Source organism: Sceloporus undulatus, chromosome 10 (assembly GCF_019175285.1).
Source record: "Sceloporus undulatus isolate JIND9_A2432 ecotype Alabama chromosome 10, SceUnd_v1.1, whole genome shotgun sequence".
Lineage (NCBI taxonomy): Eukaryota > Metazoa > Chordata > Lepidosauria > Squamata > Phrynosomatidae > Sceloporus > Sceloporus undulatus.
Genome location: NC_056531.1, coordinates 12,626,162 through 12,650,384, shown reverse-complemented (window position 1 = coordinate 12,650,384; position 24,223 = coordinate 12,626,162). Strand labels below are relative to the sequence as shown.

At 43.6% G+C, this 24,223-nt stretch overlaps 1 protein-coding gene across 15 annotated transcripts in view; it reads left to right on the top strand.

The window, feature by feature from the left end:
* Positions 1-24,223, top strand: part of KDM2B (lysine demethylase 2B) — a 56,714-nt gene that overhangs the window by 6,443 nt on the left and 26,048 nt on the right. For 7 of the 15 annotated variants that reach the window (XM_042441692.1, XM_042441684.1, XM_042441683.1 and 4 more), the window contains 6 exons: positions 6,903-6,996; positions 8,431-8,584; positions 9,401-9,516; positions 17,904-18,030; positions 21,233-21,681; positions 22,767-22,853. In XM_042441692.1, the coding sequence (XP_042297626.1) occupies positions 6,903-6,996; positions 8,431-8,584; positions 9,401-9,516; positions 17,904-18,030; positions 21,233-21,681; positions 22,767-22,853 (1,027 nt within the window). The other 8 variants (XM_042441691.1, XM_042441686.1, XM_042441688.1 and 5 more) reach the window with 8 other exon arrangements.

Here is a 24,223-nt window from a genome sequence, read left to right as displayed (position 1 = left end):
TATTTAATATATTTAATTTCCTCCCCTCTCCTCATGTCTCAGTACATGTTGCGACATGAGCCTGCTTCTCTTTATACTCCTATACTGGTCCCATGAGGCAAGTGGGATCCAGGGGATTCTGGGAGTTGTAGTTCGAAAAAGTTCATTTTCTAAACTCTGGTTGGACCACGTTCCTCTTTTGAGGGAGTTTGTTGTCATTGCCGTGCGCCTTCAAGTCATTTGTGGCCCCTGAGGCGACCCTAACATGGGGTGTTCTTGGCCACTTTCTTCAGAGCCATTGTTATCGTCTGAGGCTGAGAGAGTGTGACTTGCCTACGTTCACCCAGTAGGTTTTTGTGGCCCAGCCAGGATTCAAACCCAGGTCTCCAGAGTCATAGACCAATGCTTGAACCGCTTAAACTACGCCGGCTTGGGTCATGTCTGAAAGTGCTCCTCAGAGAATTTTGACTTGGGGAAATAGTCTCAATAAGGGTCACTCCTGAGGAGAATGCCATATTCAGGTCTCTGCCTCTTCTGCCCTGCTATGGCACTAAGACTTTCTCTCCACTGCAGTGTCAGTTAGAGGGGGCCAAATCCCATTTAATGGTATTTGCGGTTAGCGTCGGGAAGGTGGCCTTCTGGAACCTTCTTTTGTTACACAGACACTTTTGTCCATGCCTGACACTGTCTTGCCAGCGTCTGAGAACTGCGGCCAGGCCATCGTGTTGTGGCCTTTGAACATAATTTTTATTATTATCGCTCTTGTTCAGTATGAGAACGTCCGCACTGGAGAAATTTTATTATGTATTGTCTATTTATTTCATTTCTAGGCTGCCTTTTTCCCAAGGAGGGACCCAAGGCGGCTTTCAAGAAAAAGACACCTCAAAAAACATCACAGTAAACATTTAAAAACAATTAAACCCATCTATTTAAAAACAATGTGAAGTTAAAACATACAAAAGGAGTGCCCCATTTTGACAACGCTCCCATGCTATGGGATTCTGGGAACTGGAGTTGGTTGTGACGCCAGAGAGAGTTGGCTAAATGTTACGCAAAACTACAGATCCCAGGCTTCCAACGCATGGCGCTGTGGTTGTTCAAGCGGTGTTGAAATGGGTTAGTTCTCCAATGCGGATGCAGCCAATGTGTTTTTGATAGCAGGGGCAACGCCTAGCTGGAGTGCGATGTCGAGTGAGAATTCTTTGCTCCCGCCGCGTTCCTTTGGTCAGGTTTGCTCCGCGATTTTGGTCCGCTTTCTAAATGACCACTACTACTGTGTTGATGTCAAAGCTCTAGCTGTCTTGTGGCATTGTTTGTGGCTTTGAAACAACTGGTGAGGTGAGACCGCCAGCTTTTTTAGAATGTGGGCTACGCCACGGCCAAGGGCTTCACAACTACGTGACAAATCTCAGACTTAAAAGCAAATGGCAGCCCATGGCTGTGAATCCTCCCCCCGCCACCATTATTCCATTCTTGTTTTCATGTATAACCTCTGCGCCTCACAGCCAGAGAATGCCAACAGACGGCTGCTTTTCTTCCAATATGGGGCCCAAAGCAGCTTACACTCTTGTTGTTCTTATGGGGCTTCAAGTCGTGTCTGACTTACGGTGACCCTATTGTGGGGTTTTCTTGCAATGTTTCTTAAGAGAGGGTTTGCCACTGCCGTCCTCTGAGGCTGAGAGAGTGTGACTTGCCTAAGGTCACCCACTAGGTTTCATATCATTACACCACGCTGACTGTAGGTTCATACAAAATACCAAAAACAAATGTAGTGCACACAGCTTTAAACAATCCAAATGAAATGTTGAATTAAAACCGTTAAAAACACATCCAAGAACTGCATAATCACTTTTAAAATAACTTACATTTCTGCTTTTATGAATGATTTTGTGCAACTTTTAACAGGAAGGCCAGCATGGTGTAGTGGTTTGAGTGTTGGACTAGGACACTGGGAGACCAGGATTCGAATCCTGGCTTGGCCATGGAAACCCACTGGGTGAGCATGGTCAAGTCACACTCTCTCGGCCTGAGGGGATGGCCCTGGCAAACCCTCTCTGAAGAAACGTGCCCCAGGATAGGTTCAATGCCTTAGTCTGAAATGACTTGAAGGCCCACGACAACAACAAATAATATTAATCTCCATTTTCCAACCGATGCTGCTGACTGCCTTGCGTTCTTTTATGGGGAGAAAGGAAGGATCTAAATCAGTGATTTCCAAACTGGCCTTTTCAGGTATTTTGGACTACAATCCCAGAAGTCTCTGCCATCTGGCCAATAGATTCTGGGAGCTGAAATCCAAACACCTGGAGGGCCCACGGTTTGGGAATCGCTGATCTAAATGAATGATTAGATAATTTTTAATCTTATTGTACATACATAAAAAAACACACCTTTTTCTACCCCAACCAGTTAAAGTCTGGTGGCCGGTTGTTTGAAGAAGAAGTCTGCATTGGAGAAAAAAGGCCTGCACCGGACAAAGCTCTCTTCCACGTTTTCACCAAAGGAGGGCACAACTCCCGTGTGGCAAGCTTGGCACTTTCCTTGTTTTTCGTTTGCTATTTTACAGTGGTGGGTTTTGGGAATCGGGTCTTTTCAACCTCCTGGGGTTCTCTCCAGGATGGAAGGAAGGAAGGAGTTACACTTTCCTCCCTGGCTTGACTTTAAAAAAAAATCCTCTTGAGAATAGAAAGCCATCTGCTCTGATTTGTGAGCGGTTTTATGGTCTGGGCGCCAGAGCAGTGGTGGCCTTGAATTGCCAGAAGGCATAGGCTAGGCTTTAAACCTACAGGGAAAGACGAGGAGTTGATCGGAGGGTAAGGATCGGAATCTGCCTGCCTGTCTCTGGGGGTTTTCATACTTTCATGCTGGCTTTCTTTTTCCCTCCCTTGAGAGTTTGAATGAACACATGCCTTGTACACTTCTCTCAGGTAGCAGACGTGGATTTCCGTGTGAGGCGTCGCCTTTCACTTTGTGGATTTGCCTTGTGATTTTCTTCGGGGATTGTGTTGATCCCTGTTGTGAGTTGTCCCTCAGCATCAGCTGAATTGCCTTTGGCCTCTCAGGGCCATAAGCCTGTAGGTTTCCTCATTTTCCAACGCTTGCGTCCACAGTGCGTCTTTCTTCTTCTTCTTAGCACAGTTTGGTGAACTTTTCTTTTGTTCTTGAAAGCTCACGGTGAGATCGGCTTTATCTTCTGAAACAGCTGGAAGTTGGGGGCGGCAGTATGGTAACTTGAATTGACATCGTTTGGAGTATGTTGCTTTGAAGAGAGCTATGTTTCCTTATTTTAAACACGATAGCTGTGCTGGAGGAGAGAAATTCTTGTTTTTTATCTCATGCAAATGCAGGTGAGGGCAATTTATCCTTGCTTTCCCTCTGCTAGGTTTTTAGACTCCCTCTGGAATCCTGCATCCTTGCAAACCTTACCTTACCTTGTGTCTTACACAAGGGTCAAATCTCTGGTACATGTTAATGTCTTTAAAAGCTTTTCTAAAAGGGAAAGGGATCCACGCAGCACATCTTGAACATTTCAAACAACAAAGAACGTCAGGTTAAGAAACTTCTGCCCAGGTATCTATAAAGACAACACAAGAAGGGGGAAAATGACAATCACAAAGCATAGATAGTTTTTTATTTTTGTTAGGATAAAACTGAACTGAGAGTTAAGCTGTGTTTGCTTCTAATTTCAGAATCTTAGTTGATGTAAATGTCACCCGAATAATCTTTGGATTTATGTTCAGCCTCAACTAACTGGTAGTATATATATAAAAAAGTACCAGGTGTAGTGTCTGTCTGTGTTTGGATGTGCGTGTGTTTTGCTTTTCACTCCTTTCAATGCCTTCCAAATTTCCTTGACCCTTGGAGAAAACAAAAACGGAATAGCCAACTGCTGTGCTTTTCTGGTCCCAAGGTGAGCTTGCAAACTGAAATTTCCGAGGGGGAAAGGGAAACCTCTGAAAGCACAGGATTAAGCAGAGGCTGAATTAAAAAACAACTGGAGAAATGGTTATTTAGAACAGGGTTTGTGAAATATTTAGGAAAAGCAAATGGGGTTCTTTTTGTAGATGTCTGTAATTGAGGAGCATGAAGTTCTGTGTTTGCCCCTCTCAGTCTCTTCTCCGTCTCTCTCATATTCCTGCACACTCCTCTTAGACATATAGGACTTTTAAACATGTTTCTCTCCAGTCCGTTGAAAACAAAATGGGAGCTGCGCCTGGAGGAATGGAGACATGCTTTCCCCCCCAAATGGACATCCCAGCAGTTTCTGTCCCTGCAGAGAAAAACCTCTTTGCAAAGTTGGGCGTTTGTCACCCAGGGGAAAGGAAGAAGCACCCGCCATTCTTGCAATGAGAAGCCTGCCTGCCGAGGCTAGCGTGGGGTGTAAGATTAGATGAAGCCGTTCTGAGCCTGCCATGTGACTGCAGCGTTGTGTTGGGAGGAAGCTGCAGAGGTCAACGCAAAGGCATTTTGCCAGAGACTGCCTTGCGGATGGAGCCTTTCCAGATTCCTAACCCTTTCATCAGCTGCTCCCGTTCAACACGAAGCATCCTTCCTTAGATTAATAGTGGAAATTCCAGAGCACAGGGGTTCCTTTGCGCTTGGGGTAGAGTGGGTGGGAACACAGCTGTTTCTAAAGGCCTTTTAAAGCAATTTAACCCATCCCTGCATAGAGCAAAATTCCCATTCTTAGCACTCTGTGTTCAACTTCAAGGCAGTGTGGTGCGGTGTTAATGAAATTGCCCAACTGTGGGAGGAGAAAGGTGGTGTGGCACAAAAACCTGGGCTCTGACCTTGCAGGAAAGAACACGCTTTGCCTCCAAAAGGTCCTAGCATCAGTCCTTAGATCTCCAGTTAAAGGAAAGCTCGTGGCACGGTTGGAGAAAACTGCTTCCCGGAGTCCAAGGTCCAAAGCACACTGCAGAAATAATCCAGTTTGAGACCACTTTAACTGCCCTGGCTCAGTGCTAGGGAATCCTGGGGATTGTAGTTTGCTGTGGCACCAGAGCTCTCTGACAGAGAAGGCTCAGTATCTCACGAAACTATAGTTCCCCGAATCCCCTTGCATTGAGCCAGGGCAGTTCAAGCGGCCTCAAACTGGATTGTTTCTGCAGCGTTTTCGACCCAAGTTGACTTTTGAGTCCCTTTGCATTCCCAATAATCCTTCCCGCACATAATCACCACGCCTGATTTGTGTTAAAAATGTTTGAGTGCTAAAAGTTTCTTGCAGGCTGGCTTCCAATCCATTTAAATAGATCTCCATTTCTGGTGCGAAACGGAGAACAAAAAAGGACAAACGGTTCTGAAGGTGCAGAGGAGGGAAGGACTCGTATTTTGAAAAGCGGTACACGATGCAGGTCACAATTCAACCCAGTTATGCTTGCCGATTTCAGTTGAGCTTTTTAGCACTCCCAGTCCTGTGGTGGAGCGTAGCCCGAGAGACTTGCCGCTTTTTGGACTTTCCTGCGATGTATATTTTCTTTCCTCTGCGTGTTTTCTGAAATGGCCCCGGCGGGAAGAAGGATATATCTTGCGCCTGCTTTCAAAGTGCCGTTAAAATGTTAAGAGTGGAGGGAAAAGGCAAGGAGAGGAATTGTGGAAGGAAAGGTTTTCAGTTGCAAGGCAGAGAGGGGCACACGGAGGGTTGGCATGTCAGCCTGTGTGTGCGTGTGCCTTCCTTGCCAAAGCCAGCCTGCAAATGTACCGTCTTCATGACAGCACTGCGTATCACTCTGTCAGCTCCCCAACCCTGGATGGGGTTGCTAGGCAGCGGCTCTTCTGTATCCCCAAGACTTTCTGATTTGCCAGCCTTCCCAAGGCACATGGTAAGGGCCTTCCCGGCCTATCATCTACAGGGATTTTTGCATGCGGTTTGCATACAGCCAAGATCCTGGATCTGGAATGTGATGAAGTGAGGGGAATACCATGGCTTGTTGGAGCCTTTTTTGGGGGGGAATGTGAGGGGGACTGGGGCGGGATGTTTTCTTTCCGGTAGTGAGTCCTCCATCGAGTAAGGAAGGTAGAGGAAAATATATCTCAGATCTGTGGAGGGAGAGAGAAGGCGAGTGAAACAAACCTTGCACCAGCCAACGGAACAAGGAAAAGAGGTTAGTGGGTTAAGTGGCTTGGTGTTTCCTGCCTTTGCGAAGGTGCCTGTGGTGAGCCTGAGAATGGAGGCAGTCATTCAGCCATTAGGTACGGAGGGAAGCTGAGGGATCAAGTGGAGCCATGCAGGGAGAGAGAGAGAGTGAAAGCCGTGGGCCTCTCTTCTGCAGCCTCCCTTCCTGAAAACTGCTCTCCAAGTCTCACAAAAGAGGGCCCAGGAAAAAGAGGCTTAATACTTCCCCAGTTCCATCTGCAGATTCCTTCCAGGACCTTAAGAAGAGAAGAAAATCAGGAGTATGAGGGCAGGTTTATTTCTTGAAGGACATGGTCTTTGCCGTTCCTTGTCAGGCAAGACAAGTGTTTAAACATCCGCTGCCGTTGAGGTTCAAGGAGAACTGCTGAAAACTTTGCTCTTGGACACCATTTGTAAGGAACGGGACGAGCGGCCTCTATTTCTTGGGCATCCAAAGTGAGCCTTTCCTATACTCACGTTGAACTACCAAGCCAAGGACCAGTTCAACTCTGTAATTCCTTGGCTTTGTAGAACTGCATGATTTTTTTTTTAAAAAATCACGTTTCTCACGTAAGGAATCCAGAATTGTACAGGAGATTTTTCCTGCCAACAGAAACCCAGTTCTGGTTTTTGAAATGCATTCTGTGGACTAATGGGATGTGTTATTTTGAGGCTTTTCCATATATGCAGTTAGTGGCAAACTCGAATAAGGAAACCTTTAGTTTCTTACATTGATGGAAATCACTTGTGTTTCCTGTGGCGGGCTGTTTGGTTTTTGCACTTTTAAATGTGTTTATGTGCTTTACAGGTACTGTTTGATGAGCGTAAAAGGATGCTTCACAGATTTTCACATTGATTTCGGGGGCACTTCAGTTTGGTATCATGTTTTCCGAGGAGGGAAGGTAAGTGAATGCAGTGCCTTCATGACAGGGGAGGAGAAGGGAGGCACTACTCCGCTTCTTGTTTTTTATCCCTTATAAAATCTTTAAAATTGCTTACCTTTACATTCTTATGAAATTTGCTTGGGCAGTGGAAAAGACTACGGTGGGAATAATATTTTGCTGATGCGTGAAATAAAAATGGAACATTGAACGTGCTTGCTTATTTACCGTATTTTTAGATTTGCTTTCTGCACATTTGTTATAAAATTTATAAAAACAAAGCACAAACAAATTAAAGAAACAACTGATGCAACAAGCTAATAACAAGCAATTTCTAATTCTTAAACATCTAGTGGAATAGGATGGTACATCAAACATGGAGAAATATGTATTTCTTTTGCTTAATTCCACTTTGACCACTCTCCATTCTCAGGCTGGTGTGCGTGAGTGTGAGAGAGAAACTGTGTGTTTAAAACAAGTTTACATCGTTTTGCACCAATATACCAATAGTTAACTAAATTTTGTACATGATATCAATAGTTCCGTATGTTCTGCATTTGGGACAACAGGCATCTTTCCTGGTATGGAATGATAGATTAGACATTTCAAAGGCCAGGTGTTCCCCCTGCTCCAGATAAATTCAGAGTTGCAATGCATTGATGGGTGTTACAAAAATTTCTTGCCTGGGCAGGAAGAAGCTCTCCTTGGCTCTCCAAACAGATCAGCTAGGAAAGATCTAAAAACATTGGATTGAGTCAATGCAAGCATCTTGATTTCAGCTCTTCAACAATGCTCCCTTAAAGCTTGTGCATGACTGGAGTGTAGGTTTAATGGCTGGACTGGGTGAGGTTGGGTTAGTCTTAGCCATACTAGCTAAACTCTAGTAAACAGATCTTATGTATTTATATTTTTCCTACCATCAAGTGGACAACGATGAACCAGGCTGGTAGTTTGGAGTTCACAGGCAAACCTTGAGCGAGACATCAATTTCCCACCTGTAGATGCCTGGAATAATAATGATGAGGCAGGTCCTTTCCCACATAGCTGGATAGCAACATGAAACAGGACTACAAAGAGAAAATGCAGATGTGGAGGGCACACATAGCATAAAGTTGGGAGAGGTCTCTAGTGTACTGGAGCAAGGTCTTCTCAGAGTCAGGTAGGTGGGAGTGCAGCTGAAAGTGTTACATCTAAGGCTAAGCAGGATCAATAGTCTACAGTTACTTCAAGGGAAAGTTGAACAGAACTTGGGCAAGTGAGTTCATGAAATGTTGCTGATTAAATTAAAACCCTGGGATGTGGAGAGAGGGAGTCTCAGTCACAGATAGTATTAGGGTAGCTTTTGAAAAGGAAACGTTAGAGTATGCTTCCTTAGACAGCAATATTGAACGCATGTTGGTTGTAAACTATTAGAAAGGTTACCTCTCTCACTCTATTTTTAAATGTTCTTTCTAGATCTTCTGGTTGATTCCTCCAACTTCACAGAACCTAGAACTCTATGAGGAATGGGTTCTCTCAGGGAAGCAAAGTGATATCTTTCTGGGGGACAGGGTGGAGCTATGCCAAAGAATTGAGCTGAAGCAAGGACATACCTTCTTCATTCCTTCAGGTAATTTTCTCTCTTTCAGAAAGGTAGCTCTTTTTCAAAAATTGTCTGTTTCCTGTGCCAGAGCTTGGACATGTTACAGTTTCAAGTACAGTCAGCCCTTCTTATACATGGATTTTATATACACGGATTCAAGCATACATGGTTTGAAAATGTTAAAAAAAGTATAAATTTCAAATATCAAACCTTGATTTTCCATTTTTTATAAGGGACACCATTTGGTATGTCATTATATTTAATGAGACTTGACCATCCATGGATTTTGTTATACACAGGGGATCTTGGAACCTAACCCCAGCGTATAACAAGGGTCCACTGTATTCTCCAACTAGAATGGCTAGTGACAATGATGATTGGAACATTTTGGGAGCTGTAATCCAATAAGTAATTTTTCTAAGCTCTGTTCACTGCATTCTGAAGGACTAAGGATGGCCATGCAGCTGTAGGCATGTCCCAAAAGGCCCATGTTCCCCACAGTTTGACATTGTCCTCTTTAGACGATGCAGGCCAACAGCTCCAGGCTGGGAACAGACAGACTGGGTACTATTCTGGCTGATGTGGCCCGTCCTCAGCACAACTGCCCCTTAGCCCTGGTATAAAAAACCCAACTGTTTGTGTTGGAGTTTCCCAGAAGTTCCACCAGGACAGCCAGTAGACTAGATGGCTGTGCACCCACTTACCTGCCTCATTCTCTTTTCTTCCTCTGAGGCTCTTGTCCAGTTATCTTTAAGTTTGGACCTGGCTTGACCATTCCAAGACAATTTTCCAATGAGATTTATTCTTTCCCCTTTGTCTTTCATTTTCTCCCCACATCCATAGGGTGGATACATGCTGTTTATACTCCAGTAGATTCCCTGGTGTTTGGTGGCAACATCCTGCATAGCTTTAATGTTCCCATGCAGCTTCGCATCTATGAGCTTGAGGACAGAACGAGGGTAAGAATGCTCAGATCTCTTCTGGCTTTGGTCACACATGAAATTACAATTCGTGTGAAAGGCAAGACACAGGAGGTTCCAGGAAACCTGCAAAAAGACAGGTAACTTTGCAGATGGAAATACGCATAGATCAGTGGTTTATTGGGTGGGTCAAGGGCTCCTTAAATATTCTGGCCCTGGTGCTGTGATCTAGGTACTGGCAGGGTGCAAAGCAGGGCAGAAGCTAAGGTCAGATGCAGAGCAGTTTTGATTCAGGTAATCGGGCTGGAGAACTGGAGCTTTGCAGGAGATATAAGAGCCGGTCCAGGTAGTCCTAGGGTTTCCCACAGATGGATTAAATATCACATTTTTCAGGGCCTGGTTTTTCTCATTATCGGGAAGATGTTTGGATCTGGCAAAACTCCAGACTTGCAGGTAATATTTCCTGAAAGGTAGACCCCAAGTGGCTGAATGGCTACTACTTTGCCTCTGCTGTTACTAGCAGCAGTCTAGGGAGAACTAAGGGGTGACCTTAACAGATGTGAGTGTGCTGACCTTGTTTTTAGCATTGCCACTCTTTCTCTTGCTCATTTGGAACTCTGGAAGGCTCTTGAACAACTTCCCACCTGTATGTGCCTTGTGGACTCAAGGATCAATGGCTGCCCATCTTTCTTTGAGGTAGACTGCTAGCATCCCTAAGTGGACTTATGTAGCTAATCCCTTCCTGTCTTCAAGCCCTTCTTTGATCTGTGTCCCCTCTTTAGCTTGGAGTTTCATTCCTCCAACCCCCCCCCCCCCCTCCCATTGTGAATTCTCGCACCTTGTACCAGAACTTCCACTTTTGGTACCTCTCACCAGGCTGCCTGCATTCCTCCTTTGAGAGCCAGCTGCCTCTCTCTGGAGATGCTGTTCAGAGTGGAAAGCAAGTACAAAGGGGGCCAGGGTAGTATCTGTGCAATGAACTGATGTTCCATCTGCTGCCTGTCACCTATGAACTTTCGTTCACAGGCTTGTTGGTGCTGAGGCCTGTTGTCGTGAAACATTGTTAGAGCTCCATTCTTTTCATCTGATTTGTTTTCCAGCCTTTGAATGTTTGTGGAACATTTGTCTATTCGTCATCGGATCTTGTCTCTTGTTCTTTATTGGCTCCCTGATGCTTTGTGTTCTGAACACTGGTGAATCATGAAGTCTTTCCACTTGTTCCCGATTAACTTCTTCATAGGAATTTTGGGTATTCTCTTTCAAGTGCATTGTTGGGAAGACTGTATCATATAAGATCCTATTCCCCCCTGAGTTTCATGCTGGCAGCATTCCCAAATGTGACAACTTGGGGTCCTTTCATGGATGTTGATACTATCTTGCTGTGCCTTTGTAGGGACATGCTAGAAAGAAGACTGTTCCTGCCCCAACTTAGACCCAAATGCCTCCATTTCTTTTGGTATAGATGCCACCTCATCTTGAAAAGTTCCAGCTGTTACTTTCTAAAAACTCAGTTCAGAGGCATGAGTTGTGTTGCAGAGGGAAGCTAGGGCAAGAGCCTGGTATTGGAGGGTACACATTACACTACATAGCAAGTGGCTTTCTAGACTCCACTGCAGACCTTAGCATCCCTTTGTGTGGCTCATTTCTTAAAACATTTCTTGATTGATTTCACAATTGCCAAGAAAATCTTGGAATTTGTCAGAAATGAATAGTTTATCCAAAAATACAATTATTATCTCCAAGTCTGAAAAGTCCCAGTCTACGTCTGTCATGAATGCATTGCATGGAATTTGTTCAGGTCACTGTCTCTGGTCCAGTCCCCATTAGGTGCTGTTAGAGCAGAAGTATCCTATGTAGAAAAGGTGCTATGAAGATGAACAAATAATGGGTTGGGGCAGTGCTTACAGATAAAATGCTAGTCCACCCAATGAGAAGCCTATGTTGTGATTTGAGATGGTGTCATGTGTCGGCATTGCATGCTAGGCTAAGAAAAGTTGGCTTCAGCTTCTCATGCTCCACTACTACCTTTTAGGTTAAACTCAAGTATCTGTTGTTCACTAATCTGGATTTACATTTGCAAAATGTGAGGGCATTGCTAGGAAGATACCCTGACAGGACAATTCTGAACCTGCTTATCCAAATTCTGCTCCATTGCCTAAGAATTAAGAAGTGGTCTTGCAAGTGGCTTGAGAAAATACATTTTTCTCATGGAAGAAGAAAAAGTAGCAGCAAGTCTTAACAGTGATGAGATGGAAAATGTAGTGGATGTGAAAATTTAGTAGTAGTTTATGAATAGGGCTATGTGGATCATTATTCTGATTAAACACAGAAAAAGTAAAGAGTGCGGTATCGGTTTCTGAAGGCTCTCATGTCTCATTTGAAAAAACAACAGCAACAACATGTTTCTAGCCCATGGAGATGCAAAGGTATCATTGAAAAAGTTTGGGTGTGCCTGCTGAAACCAAGTTCAGAAAGGTTACTGTTTGGGTTACTGCTTGCAGAATCCCCCAGCCACCATGGTCAGCAACTGTGCAACGCTGGGGGCGTCTGGGAATTGTAGCCCTAACCAGTAATTTGTTCAAGCTCTGTTTTATTGTTCAAACTCAGTTTTATTGAAGCTCTGCATCAATAAAAGTATAGTATCTAGATCAAGGGAAGTAATAGTGCCACTCTATTCTGCTCTGGTCAGGCCCCACCTGGAATATTGTGTCCAGTTCTGGGCACCACAATTTAAAAAGGATGTGGAGAAACTGAAGCATGTCTAAAGGAGGGTGACTAAAATGGTGAAAGGTCTGGAAACCATGTCTTATGAGGAACGACTTAGGGAGCTGGGGATGTTTAACCTGGAGAAAAGAAGATTTAGAGGTGATATAATAGCCCTGTTTAAATATTTGAAGGGATGTCATATTGAGGAGGGGCCAAGCTTGTTTTCTGCTGCTCCAGAGACTAGGACCTGGAGCAGTGGATGCAAACTCCAGGAAAAGAGATTACACCTCAACATTAGGAGGAGCTTCCTGACAGTAAGGGCTGTCCAACAGTGGAACACACTTTCTAGGAGTGTAGTGGAATCTCCCTCCTTGGAGGTCTTTAAACAGAGGCTGGATGGCCATCTGTCCGGGATGCTTTGATTGGGATTTCTTTTATGGCAGGGGGTTGGACTGGATGGCCCTTGCTGTCTCTTCCAACTCTATTATTCTATGATTCTATGTTGCCATTATGTAAGCCAGTGGGTGGCTGAATCAGTTCCCTAGTGGTGGCCAGTTGGGACGAAAGAGAAAGGAACAGACAATGTTGTGTAGTGGTTAGGCGCTGGATTAGGACTCAGGAAATCCAGGATCCACTAAGCCATGAAACTCACCAAGTGACCTTGGGCTTTCCACCCTTTCAGCCCAACCTGTCTTGCAGGGTTATTGTTGTGAGGATAAAGTGGGAACGGAAGACAACTGTTAGTGTTGACTTACCAACTTCAATGGGTTTACTCTAGCTGGTACTAAAAACTGAATTTAAGCCAACAGCCCTTTCCTTCAGTTGTGATTATAAAACCATGCTAATAAGACAAACCACACAAACACTCAGTTTGGTTCAGAATGTGGCTTACAGGTGTGCACAGAATAGAAAACATTTCTTTAACACAGCGTTTCATAAGCTGGTCAGCTAGAAAGGAAGTTTGACTGGGACATACCTGCAAGGGAAATGTGTTTAGCAGTACAGTATTATCTTTTTCCCCGCGTGGACCAAATCCTCTAACTCATTCAATCAGAATGTTGTAATCAGAACACCACTTCTTCAATAAGCTTCTCTGTTTTGAACCCCATTTAGGGCACCATCCTACATGAGGCTTTTTCAAAAGTATTGATCTTTCTGTTGTGCACGGTTGGCAGCTGAAAGAAATGTTGTGACACGACTCACAAAGCCAGGATTGGCAGTTCAGATTGAGCCTTGTAATCCAGGTGGTGCTCTTCTCCAGCTCGTTTTTAAATTGTGATGCTTTGTTTTAGCCTTTTGCTTACGGTTGGACTGGTTTTGACCTCTTGATATCGTCTCAGCCTTCTAAGACCAGGGCTGAGACAGTAATGTTGACTTATAGCCTGGTCACAACATGTCCCTCTGTGGCTTCATTCTAAATCTGAGAATCTAGATTGATTCTCAGATTGATCTTCTTAGGGGTTCTGGGACTTGTAACCCAGTTTAAAAAGCATTTCTGTTAAAGATTGCAAAGGGATCTTGTAACATCTTAATCCCAAAGGTGCTACAAGATCCCTTTGCATCCTGATATTCCAGACTAATACAGTGATGCCTTTGAATTCTACCTCTCAGTTAAAGATTATAGTTACCCAGTGAACTCCTAGCCTGAACAGTAAGATGTGAATGCTTGCCCTCTTGAGGAATGCCAATGACCAGCTTGGGTGGACGGAGCCATTTAATAGTACTTTTTATTTGGAGGAGATGCCTAGCTGTGCACCAAGCTGCAAATCCCCTGTTCTAGCTCTGATAGCTGCTGGTTCTTCCTTGAGAGGTTTGGAGTGGGCTTCCACCCGCTCCATTAGGACTTTTGGAAAAGTCTCTGGGCTATCTTAATTTTTCCCCTTTGAACTATGAAAGCTATCCTTCTCCAGTGAGAATATATTTCCCCACTTACTGTTGAGAAATAATTAGCAAAAAAAATCAGTGAATTGTAAATTATTGATCATAGAACTTGCAGCTGGAAAGCATCAATTAAAAACCTCTCCTCTGAGCCCTTTTCTGGTATAGGTTTTATTCCTTTGGTAGAGGATATATTGAACCCTAAATGGTACTATTCTAGACTTTTTTGGTTCTGTAGTTATTTGATTTTCTAAATAATGACCTCTCCGGATGCTGTCAAGGCCTCAGGATGGCTCACAATGTCAGGAAGCAGTGTACTGTTTGCTTATGCTTATACTCCACCTTTCTGTCATTATTCAGTTCAAGATGATGAATATGGGGAGTGTTCCCAGGCAGTCTTCCATCCAGGCACTCAGACCCAGGCCAGCTTTTCTCCAGCAAAGTGGCTTATTTATTCAAAATAGTTATAAATCGCTTTTCCTGTCCCTCAAAACCCACAAAGTGACGGACAATAAAACCAGAGCTCGAACAAGTTATTGTTTTGTCCTGTGACTTACCGAATCCTCAGGCCAGCTGGAAAAGTTTGGGGGCCTGTAGTCAAAAAAATGTAACTTTTCCATGCTCAGAGTAAAATCTCAATAGAAAACCAGAAGAAAAACAAAACATGATTTTAAAAAAAGTTTTCAATGCTGTTACTGTGAACAAATAACACTTGAGGTAGTTCCACAACTGAGGTGCTACTACTGTACAGGGAAAGGTCTGTCTTCTGTGCTCATGAATCTAACTTCTCAGGGGATACACAACAGGGCCCTGCTGAATGCCTTAAATCTAAAGCAAGCTCATATGGGCAGAGGTTGACTTTTAGATAGCCTGATCCCAAGGCATGATGTGGATCTTCTTTGCATCATGCCTTGGGAGCAACAAAATCTTAATGCAGGATAAAATTGAAATAGCCTACACTAGCATAAAATCCAGTGTTAAAAACAGTCATTTGAAACCACCACTTTGCTCATCAAATTATTGGGTGACTACAACAGTTCTGACTTGATGCCTTGCAAACATTTCTAGGGGGTGTACTGTAAAACAAGCATGGGAGACCTCTTCAGCCAGTTTTGGAGGAGTTCTTGGGGCGAGGCCAAAAATACCAGCCTATTTTAATTTAAAGCTCTTGCTGCTAATCATTACATCTGAAGAGACACTTCAACCCTTTAAAATGGGGAGAAATCCTGTACAAAAGCTAGGAAGCCATCACATGATGGCACCATAGGGAAGGGGATGCGGTCATCTGGAGAACCCCAGGGGCTGGATTTGGCCCTAGGGCCTGAGATTTCCCACCTCTAATCTCTCCCTCTCTCTCTTTTGTCCTTTTAAAATAATAATAATAATAATAATAATAATAATAATAATAATAATAATAATAATAATAGCAGCTTTATTTTTACCCCGCCTTTCTGTCAAAAAGACAATCGAGGCACCTTAAAAGTAACACTCTCAAATGTGATTGCCATTTTACATCAGATCAAGAATCTGTTGAGTGTGGAATCCTGTTTCTGACACTGGCCAGCTTGGAGACCTCAGGGAAGCTCCCATTCGACAAGAATGCTCTGGCCTTCTCCCCCTTTTGTCCTTTGGCAACTGGTTTGTGGCTAAGAGGCCCCTTCATCTTTTATTCAGAGCACACACTGGCCGGCCATCTCTTGCATCTGAGGGGTTGTAGAGCACGCAGGGCAGATTTCAATAAGACATTGAATTAAAGGCATAGAGGGAATTGGCTGTGGGATGGAGCTCGGATGGCACGGCCATTAGGAACTCAAATTGACAATTCACAATTGATCCTTTCAAGGCCCATGGGAGCACTGCATGCCTTTGAGTACCTTGTTTTGCACATTTGAATTTTTATATACATACATACATACATACATACATATATAAGAAAACAAACATTGGTAAACAACTAAATTGGGTGACACTCAGAAACCTGTCAGCAAAATGTTGAGCAAATGATGTCTTTAATATTCCCCAGGCGTGTGACTGAAAACCTTTTGAAGGCCGAGGGGTGGAACAGGCGGCTTCCTGTTTGTAAGTCAAATTCTTTGCAAATTTTGTTTCCTGCAGTGCTCTCTTAGAAAAAAAAGGCAAAAAATTTAAATGGAAAAAAATCCAACATAATTTGAGTTCCTTTGATGAACATCCCTCTTTTAGCATTGCTGATTCCCCTTATGTCTGACCATTGTAATTAGCAATTTGAAATGTAATTGGGAAACTTTAGAGGGATTCTCCAGAAGGCTAAAACCCCCAGGTAAGAATGGATAGTGTGAGAGCTATGGATATTGCTGGGGTGGTCAGCCTGTATTTGCAAAGCCTCTGTATTTGCAGGCAATACAACAGTGCAGTGATAGAGTACATACTTTGCATGCAGAAAGTCCAGGGTTCAAGGTGTGGCATCTCTAGTCAAAAGGATTAAGTAGCAGATGATGGGGAAGCCCCGGAGTGCTATCACCAGTCAGAGCAAACAGTACAGGGCTAAATGGAGGGCTGGTTCTATGAGGTTGGATTTGGGCACTTACCAGGGTCCTCAAACTGGCAGAGGGCTTACTGCCTCAACAGTTGCTATCCTTTTTGCATGAAGTAGCCAAGAAGATCAGGTGCAGTCTAAAGATAATTCTTGAGTTTGCTTATCCTGCCTCTCCCAGGCTTGGTGAACCAAGCGTAAGCACCAAGCCTGAGCCCCCCTCACCCTCCAAAATCCCAGAGCCAGAGCTGGCTACATTTCAGCTGCAGTGTCAGTATGAAACATCCCAGCTTTCTAAACGTGGTACCGCATACCCTGGTTTCATTTTTCTCTGTAGTAATCTGGCCTCCTGCAACTTCCATTGCCTATAGTGTTGGGGACAGAGAAACACACTCGGCATAATAATGTCACAACACAGGATAAGTTGTAATATGTGATATCAGGGAAGGGAGGACTCAGCATAAAGGGCACATTGTTGATGGCATTCATGCATTTCATATAAGGTAAGAACTGTACTGAATCAGACCAGAGGCCCACCCAGTCCAGCATCCTGTTTCCCAGAGTGGCAAACCTGTGCTCAAAGGCATTAGCCCCTCTCCTGCTCTCTGCAACTGTTATTTAGAGGCCCACTATCTCTGAACCTGGAGGTTTTGTTTAGCTTTCGTGGCTAGTAATTGTTGATAGACCTGTTTCCATCCTCCTCTATAGATCTGTGTTACCCTTTTTGAAGCTGTCTTATGTAGCCATAACTACTGACCATCACTGTGTCCTGTCTTAGTGAGCGCTATGCATCAGATTGGTGCTCTGTGAAGAAGTACTTTCTAATCCAATGTGTAGTTTTGTCCTCATTGAATTTGCCCTGAGGGCGGGCTGGGTGCAGTGATGCAAGAAATGGGATCTAACGCCCAGGTAATCTAACAAATGTGTAGCTTTCCTTTTTAACTTGAATTCTTAGGAGACTCACATCTGTACATGATGACATTTATGAATATTTACAGAATGGGCAGAGGAAGTAGACTATGTTGAAGGTATACTTACTGGGAGAAAGGGGAAAGAATCTATCTCGAGAATTCAACCATCCCTTTTCATCACTCCCCTCCCAGGAAGGTGCAAAATTGGTGAACCACAAAACGAAGCACCCGGGGAAGCAGGCAGGGTTGCTCATTGCGTATGCAGAAGGCATACATCTCCCTTGGCTCCCATCTTCACTTCCCCTCCTCCCACTCCTGCAAAGGCAGCTTGCACTCTCGATAAAGATGATAACTGGCTCAAGGAGCAGCAAACTTCCCTGCCTCCCAGATGGATTGATGCTCTTCTGTCTTGCTTTCAGGTGCAGGCCAAGTTCCGTTACCCTTTCTACTATGAGATGTGTTGGTATGTTCTAGAAAGGTACGTGTTTTGTGTGGCCCAGCGCTCCCACCTCAGCAAAAATTACCTGAAAGAATTGATGTTAATTGGTGAGTGAATTCTTTTGCAGTACAAATTTAGAATGGGTAGGTTGTGGGGAGGGGTGAATGGAACAGCACTCTTACTTTTTGCTTCCTGCACGGATGAATCTTACATGCTAAACTGGGAATTTGAATTATTTTGTTGTTTCCTGGAGGAGCAGATATATGTGGTTGAACCTTGGTCATCTTAACGGCATGTTCTCACCTTAAATTATATTTCCCAGTTTTCTGGGGACAAGGAGAGCAGGGATTCAGACTAAACTCTATCATTATCTGGGGTGGGGGTTGAGATTGCAAGCTGTCCCAAAAGAAAAGAGGATTTGTTTAGTCCATGTTATCAGCAGGGCATGAGTGTCATATCAAGGTTCTGCACAAAGGAAATCACCCTTTTGGTACTTGAATTAAATTATACAAAGCACCCAACTTGATAGGCATAATTGACAGGAAATCTAGCCAGTTGATACATTCCACAGAATAATGGGGTAGAGCTTTTAATTGACTGTTGCACTTCAGGCTGTGTTAGGAAGCTTGCAATAGTGTGCAGAAGAAAGGGGAATATCTTGCTTGGTCACAGCGGGTTGGGCATCAGTTAGCTGTGGAAGATAGGTGGCTACGGTATCCAAGTTCAGAACTATTGGTCTACCTAGCCCAGCATTGTTTTCTATAACCAATAACAGTTATCATCTTCTCCAGCCTTGGCCTTGTGTCCTCACCCATCCAGCCCTCCTTAGTTTCAGAGTAAGACATGGACAGAGTTAAGGTGTCTCTCTCAGACAGCTACCATCCTCTTCCCTTAGATCTTCAAGAAAATGTTGTCTCGTTGGACTCTTGAGTCTTGCTCTCAGTGCAGCTTCCATTTCCCTATGCCTTGGGGGCAAATGCCTGCAAAAACGGCCTTATTTAAAGGCCATATTCTTTTAAAGAGGACATACAGCTCCGCAGGATGGGTGGGGGCCAGGGAGCTACAGAGAGGACAAAAAGAGAGCATTACCCCCTAAATATGAATTCTGCCTCCTCAGAATAAAACTTAACTTCGTTCCCCTGATTTCTAGTGTTGCTGAGAGTGAGACACTGAAAAATGTTCACACCAAAACACTTCCATCTGCTCTGTTTGCATTCCCTTCATCACCTTTTCTTTGGATGCCTAAACTGTATTTCTAAATGCTCAACTGATGTTTGAAGTTCCTGCAATGCTAGAAAGTTGAGGACTGAAGGAAAATTTCATGGGAGAGCCGAATTCCTTCAGCCCCACCATAGTAGCTACACATCTGCTGGGGGCAACAGCAAGATCAGGCCAGATGATTTTCAGAGGTTCTCTGATTCCTACTGAGGCAACAGCAATCCCTTGTTCAGGTGAAGACATCTCAGTCAGTCCCTCCTGTAGTGCTCTGTCCAAGGATGTGTTCCTGAACATAATTTACTGAACAAGGTCCTGCTGTGTCTTGCCTGACTGTGCTTTGCAAGATATAACCCTGCTACATGTGCCTTCCTTACCTGATGTGACTCTTCCCGACCTGAAAACACCCCTGATATGGTCAGCTTCCTTTGCAAGCCTTGAGCTATGATGGAACTGGGCTGGCATTGATATTTGCTATCACTAGAGCCTGGGCTTGTATCTGAATCCTTCTACACGCCAAACAGAAGCTCTGCTGCTGTGCTGTGGGTCTCTGGTGAGTTCAGGCTAGGTCTGCAACATGTGTATACCATGCCCGGAAGATAGTAGCAGCAGGCAGTGGAAGTGTTGATTGCTGAGGTCACCAGTCAGTGCTTGATACGGTTAGCCACTCTTCAGGCTGTCCTCTGCTTCTGTCCCTCTAGCGGCAGTCTCCAGTATGGCCGATCTTTCCCTTCAGCCAGGCTCCATTGGGGACTAGGATTTCAAAATAGCAATAAGGGACAGTTGCTCTTTCTGACATGCAGAGTTAACAGTTAGCAAATGATGGCGCTAATAAAATGGATGAGTCTTTCAGATACCACAGGACTATTTAGAATGCAGGCTCATATAATGAGTTCTTCCTTCTCCAGCCTGGGTGTTAACCCTTAGAATCAAGTTGCAGAGTAGGTTACCAGGTATTACTATGTACATTTCTGCTCATCTTTATTAATCTTGCCCAGCAATGAACAAAGCAATGGCCGGCCAACACAGAGAAAACCAAACGTGGAAACACTGCAGCCTTATTGTTAGCTAGCACAAGATTGGACGGGACAGATAAGTTTACTGTTCTTTAAATTGTAAGCTGCTTTGAGTCCCAATTTTGGGGGAAAGCAATATAAATAAATATAATAGTAATATTATAACAACAACAAATGGACCTAGAGTTCAGAGATCTAGCCATGTTAGTCTGGAATATTAGTATGCAAAGGATTTTGTAGCACCTTTGAGACTAACTGTGTGAAAGAAATTGTTGTATAAGTTTCATAGACTTGCATCTGAGGAAGTAAACTCAGTCTACAAAAGCTTGTGCTACAACTTCTTTTGCTCGGTTAGTCTCAAAGGTGCTGGAAGATCCTTTTCATACTAATAAGGAACCTACCCACTGTTGTTACTGTTGTTGTTATGTGCCTTCAAGTCATTTCTGACTTTTGCCAACTCTAAGGTGACCCTATCATGGGGTTTTCATGATATTTGTTCAGAGGAGGTTTGCTATTGCCTTCCCCTTAGGCTGAGATCATGCAACTTGTCACTGTTTACCCAGTGGGTTTCATGGCTGAGCAGAGAATCGAACTCTGGACTCAAGAGTTGCAGTCTAACATTCAAACCACTATACCACATTGAGAGCAGCCAAATAGCATGTTCATCCATGTTGCCGATGCCACCACCATTATGTGTGAAGGGAGTTAAATATTTGTGTGTCCGTTCTTAAAAAATCTGCCTGGGCACACATTAAAACTAGATCTTGGAGTGTTCTTTTTTTGCTACAGAACCCATAGCATTCCCCAAGGGAAAGAGAGCTCCAGAACCAAAGCTTGGATGTGTTACTTTTTGAACTACAAGTGACTGAATCCCCCGGTGGTCATGGTGGCTGTGGAGTTCTGGGGGTTATACTCCAAAGTAACTCAGTCTGACTGTGTTACTGATGGGCAATCTGTATGTACCAACATTCCTTTACAGTATTATGTTGTTTGGAATGACAATGACCAGCACTTTTGGTAGGTATTCCTGAGCTCTACTTTGAGGGATTCTTTAAAATGTCCCTTTCTTCTTTCTTAGATACTGCAAGGAAACACAGCTTAGATAGCTTCTCATCAGATTCTTGTGTAGATATGGATGAAGAATTGTGTGATATTCACACCCAGGGGAAGGATGAGAGCCCAGAAAAAATCCCCAAGGCCTCTATGGATGGAGCTTCTTCCCCCAACAGCACACATTCAGAAGGGAAAGAGATTCTGGGGAAGAAACAGAAATCCACAGCTTCTCGGTACCTCAAAAGGACTTTGTCTGATGCTTCAGATGAAAGCATAAAGTCCATGCCGGCTGATTATCCCAAAACTCCCACAGGCTCCCCAGCCACTGAAGTTTCAGCCAAGTGGACTCACCTGACAGAGTTTGAACTGAAGGGTTTAAAAGCCCTTGTTGAAAAACTTGAATCCCTTCCAGAGAATAAGAAATGTGTTCCTGAAGGCATAGAGGACCCTCAGGCTCTTTTGGAAGATATGAAGGTAGGTAGAGGATGTGCTTTTCATGGGATGCACCTTGTCAAGACCGAGTCTGTTGAAGCAGCTTGGGTTTCAAAGCAGTCCTGGCCTTGGTTTCGGACCCTACGCACAGTGTCATACTTAGCTTGAGGGGAGAAACTCAGAACTTGTATTATAATGTGCATTTCCTAAAAAGAAATTGGTTGCCATTACTTGTTGCAAAGACACATTGTGCTGCTTGGTACTTTTCTGTTATTTTTTTTCTTGCTCAAAAATCCCCACCCAAGAGTCGGTAAGATAAAGGTATAAAACATGCAAGATTCCTACAAAATGCCTTTTAAAATGACCTTAAAGCAGTGATAGGCAATTATGGAAGGATAGAGCCCTGTAGATGAGCCCCACGTTTCTAGGGGTGAAAAAGCCCCAAATGCCTCTAGGGAGCATAGAGTCAATTTCATCATGTTTTGGGTTTCCAGAAAGGTCCCTCCTGGACCTAAAGTGGTCCAGGGCAGAGTGCAAAATGTGATGGAAATGCACCCTGCTCCCCCTTGTGCACATTTTGGAGCATTTCAAGGGGGAAAACAATATAAGGTCCTTGCCTGCAGTCCTAGACATTTTATTTTAGTCAGTTAACTGTATGAGTGTTAATTTATTGGTCAGTTAGTTCTGCATAAATTGACAATGGAGTAAAACAGTCATTGTAAAAGGAAAAAAAATCTATTTTGTCTTAAGATGATGCAGAAAGCATCTGAGCAGACATCTTACAAGAAGCATTCCAACTTCTTGAACCCTGAAGGGAATGGCTTTTCTAAGATCTACAGTTTTTTTTTAAAAAAATGCTTACAAAGAAAATAATTTAAATCTACAAGTTTCAAACAGACATCCTTTGTATCATTGATGAAAGCTTCCTTGGTGATCTCAACCTTTTAGGTATAAAATAGGGAGAGTGGGGTGATGTCTGCAGAATAATTGCAGGTACACCTTTTTCCTACATTGGATTCTTTGGGGCTCCAGCTTACGGCTTCCCTTCAACATGTTATGCTGGGCTGTTCCCCCCCCCCCCCCCTCTTTTTCTTATTCTTAATGATCTTGTTTTCCTCTCAAAACAGAATATCTTGAAGGAGCATGCAGAAGATGATCAGAATCTTGCCATTTCTGGAGTCCCTGTAGTATCCTGGCCTAAGAAAAATGCAAAGGTAGGATTTTGGAACCAAGATTAATAGCCATTTTGGTGCCTTTGTCTTTGCTAAATGTGTTGGATCTGAAGAAGCCTGGCCAGCTAATAACTGGGGTAACTCCAATGTGGGACTTTTAGAGGTAATGCAAGAAGACATGCAGTAAGTGGTTAGGCAGATTGTCATTCCGTAGCAGAGGGCGAGAATCTACATGGAAGACACTGCTTTTTATTTTGTTCTTCACAAGAGGAAGGACCACAAAGACACTGAGGTCAAGCTTTCTCCAAAATTGTCTCAAACTACGGTTGGCTTTTTCTAATTGAATGTGTCAGGCCCCTTCGGATGATCTCTCCTCACCTTTTCCACAAGCTTTCCCATTGATTTGATCTGTTTTTAGCATTTGTATTGCTTAAACCTTTTTTTTTTAATTTTTAAAGAGCAAGCTGTTGGATTGCTGTTACAATTTTCTTGTGAGTTAACGTTTTTGCTCTAAAACTGATCTTATGCGTACTAAGAGTCTGGAAGTTGCGCCAAAGCTGCACTCAGGTCCTTAGGACTGGATTGTGGCTTTGGCGCAGCTTCCGGCCTCTTAGGACGCATGCATCATTTAAACAGCATACTTCCAAAGTGACTCGAAGCAGCTTTATTTTGGCCTGTCTATATGGGGCCAAAATGTGATACATTGCAAACAAGTTTAGAGCAAATTGTAGGAAGGAGGGATTTCAAAGCATTGGTTTTGCTAAGCATGGTTCAGCAGGATGTATCCTCAGCCCTCCTCTCCAGCATCCCATCTCAAAGGAGTGGATTGTCTTCCTATCTGCCTTTTTCATTGCCCGACTCTCATATCTATACATAGTGAGGGAGAGTACAATGCCTTGGATGATTCTAACTTTCATGCTCAGTTGTACAGTGGGGGCCATTGGTATTTGTTGGGGTTCGGTTTCAGGACCCCCCCCCCCCTGCACCCCTAGATTCCTTTTTGTTATCTTTTCGCCGACAGACAAAGGCAGGCATTTGAAACAGAAGGTTTTGAAAGAACTTTGGCTGGGTGTTGTGTTCTTTTTAAATGCATTTTAAACACATGTATCTTTTTAAATATAGGTTCTTCTTTTACATGAGATATGTTTTAATATTGCAATAATTTAATTGTTTTAATGTAACACTTTTCAGTGTTTTTAATTGTACTGTTTTACTCTTGTAAGCCACTCTGAGTCCCAGTTTTGGAGAAAGGGCGGGATATACAAATAAATATAATAATAATAATAATAATAATAATAATAATAATAATACACTGGTCCCTTTATGTGATAAACTCCCTGATGCATATATCTTGTTTTGGGATGCTGTCAAGCTGACTGTCTAGCTCAGTGGTCTCCAAACTCTGCCTTTTC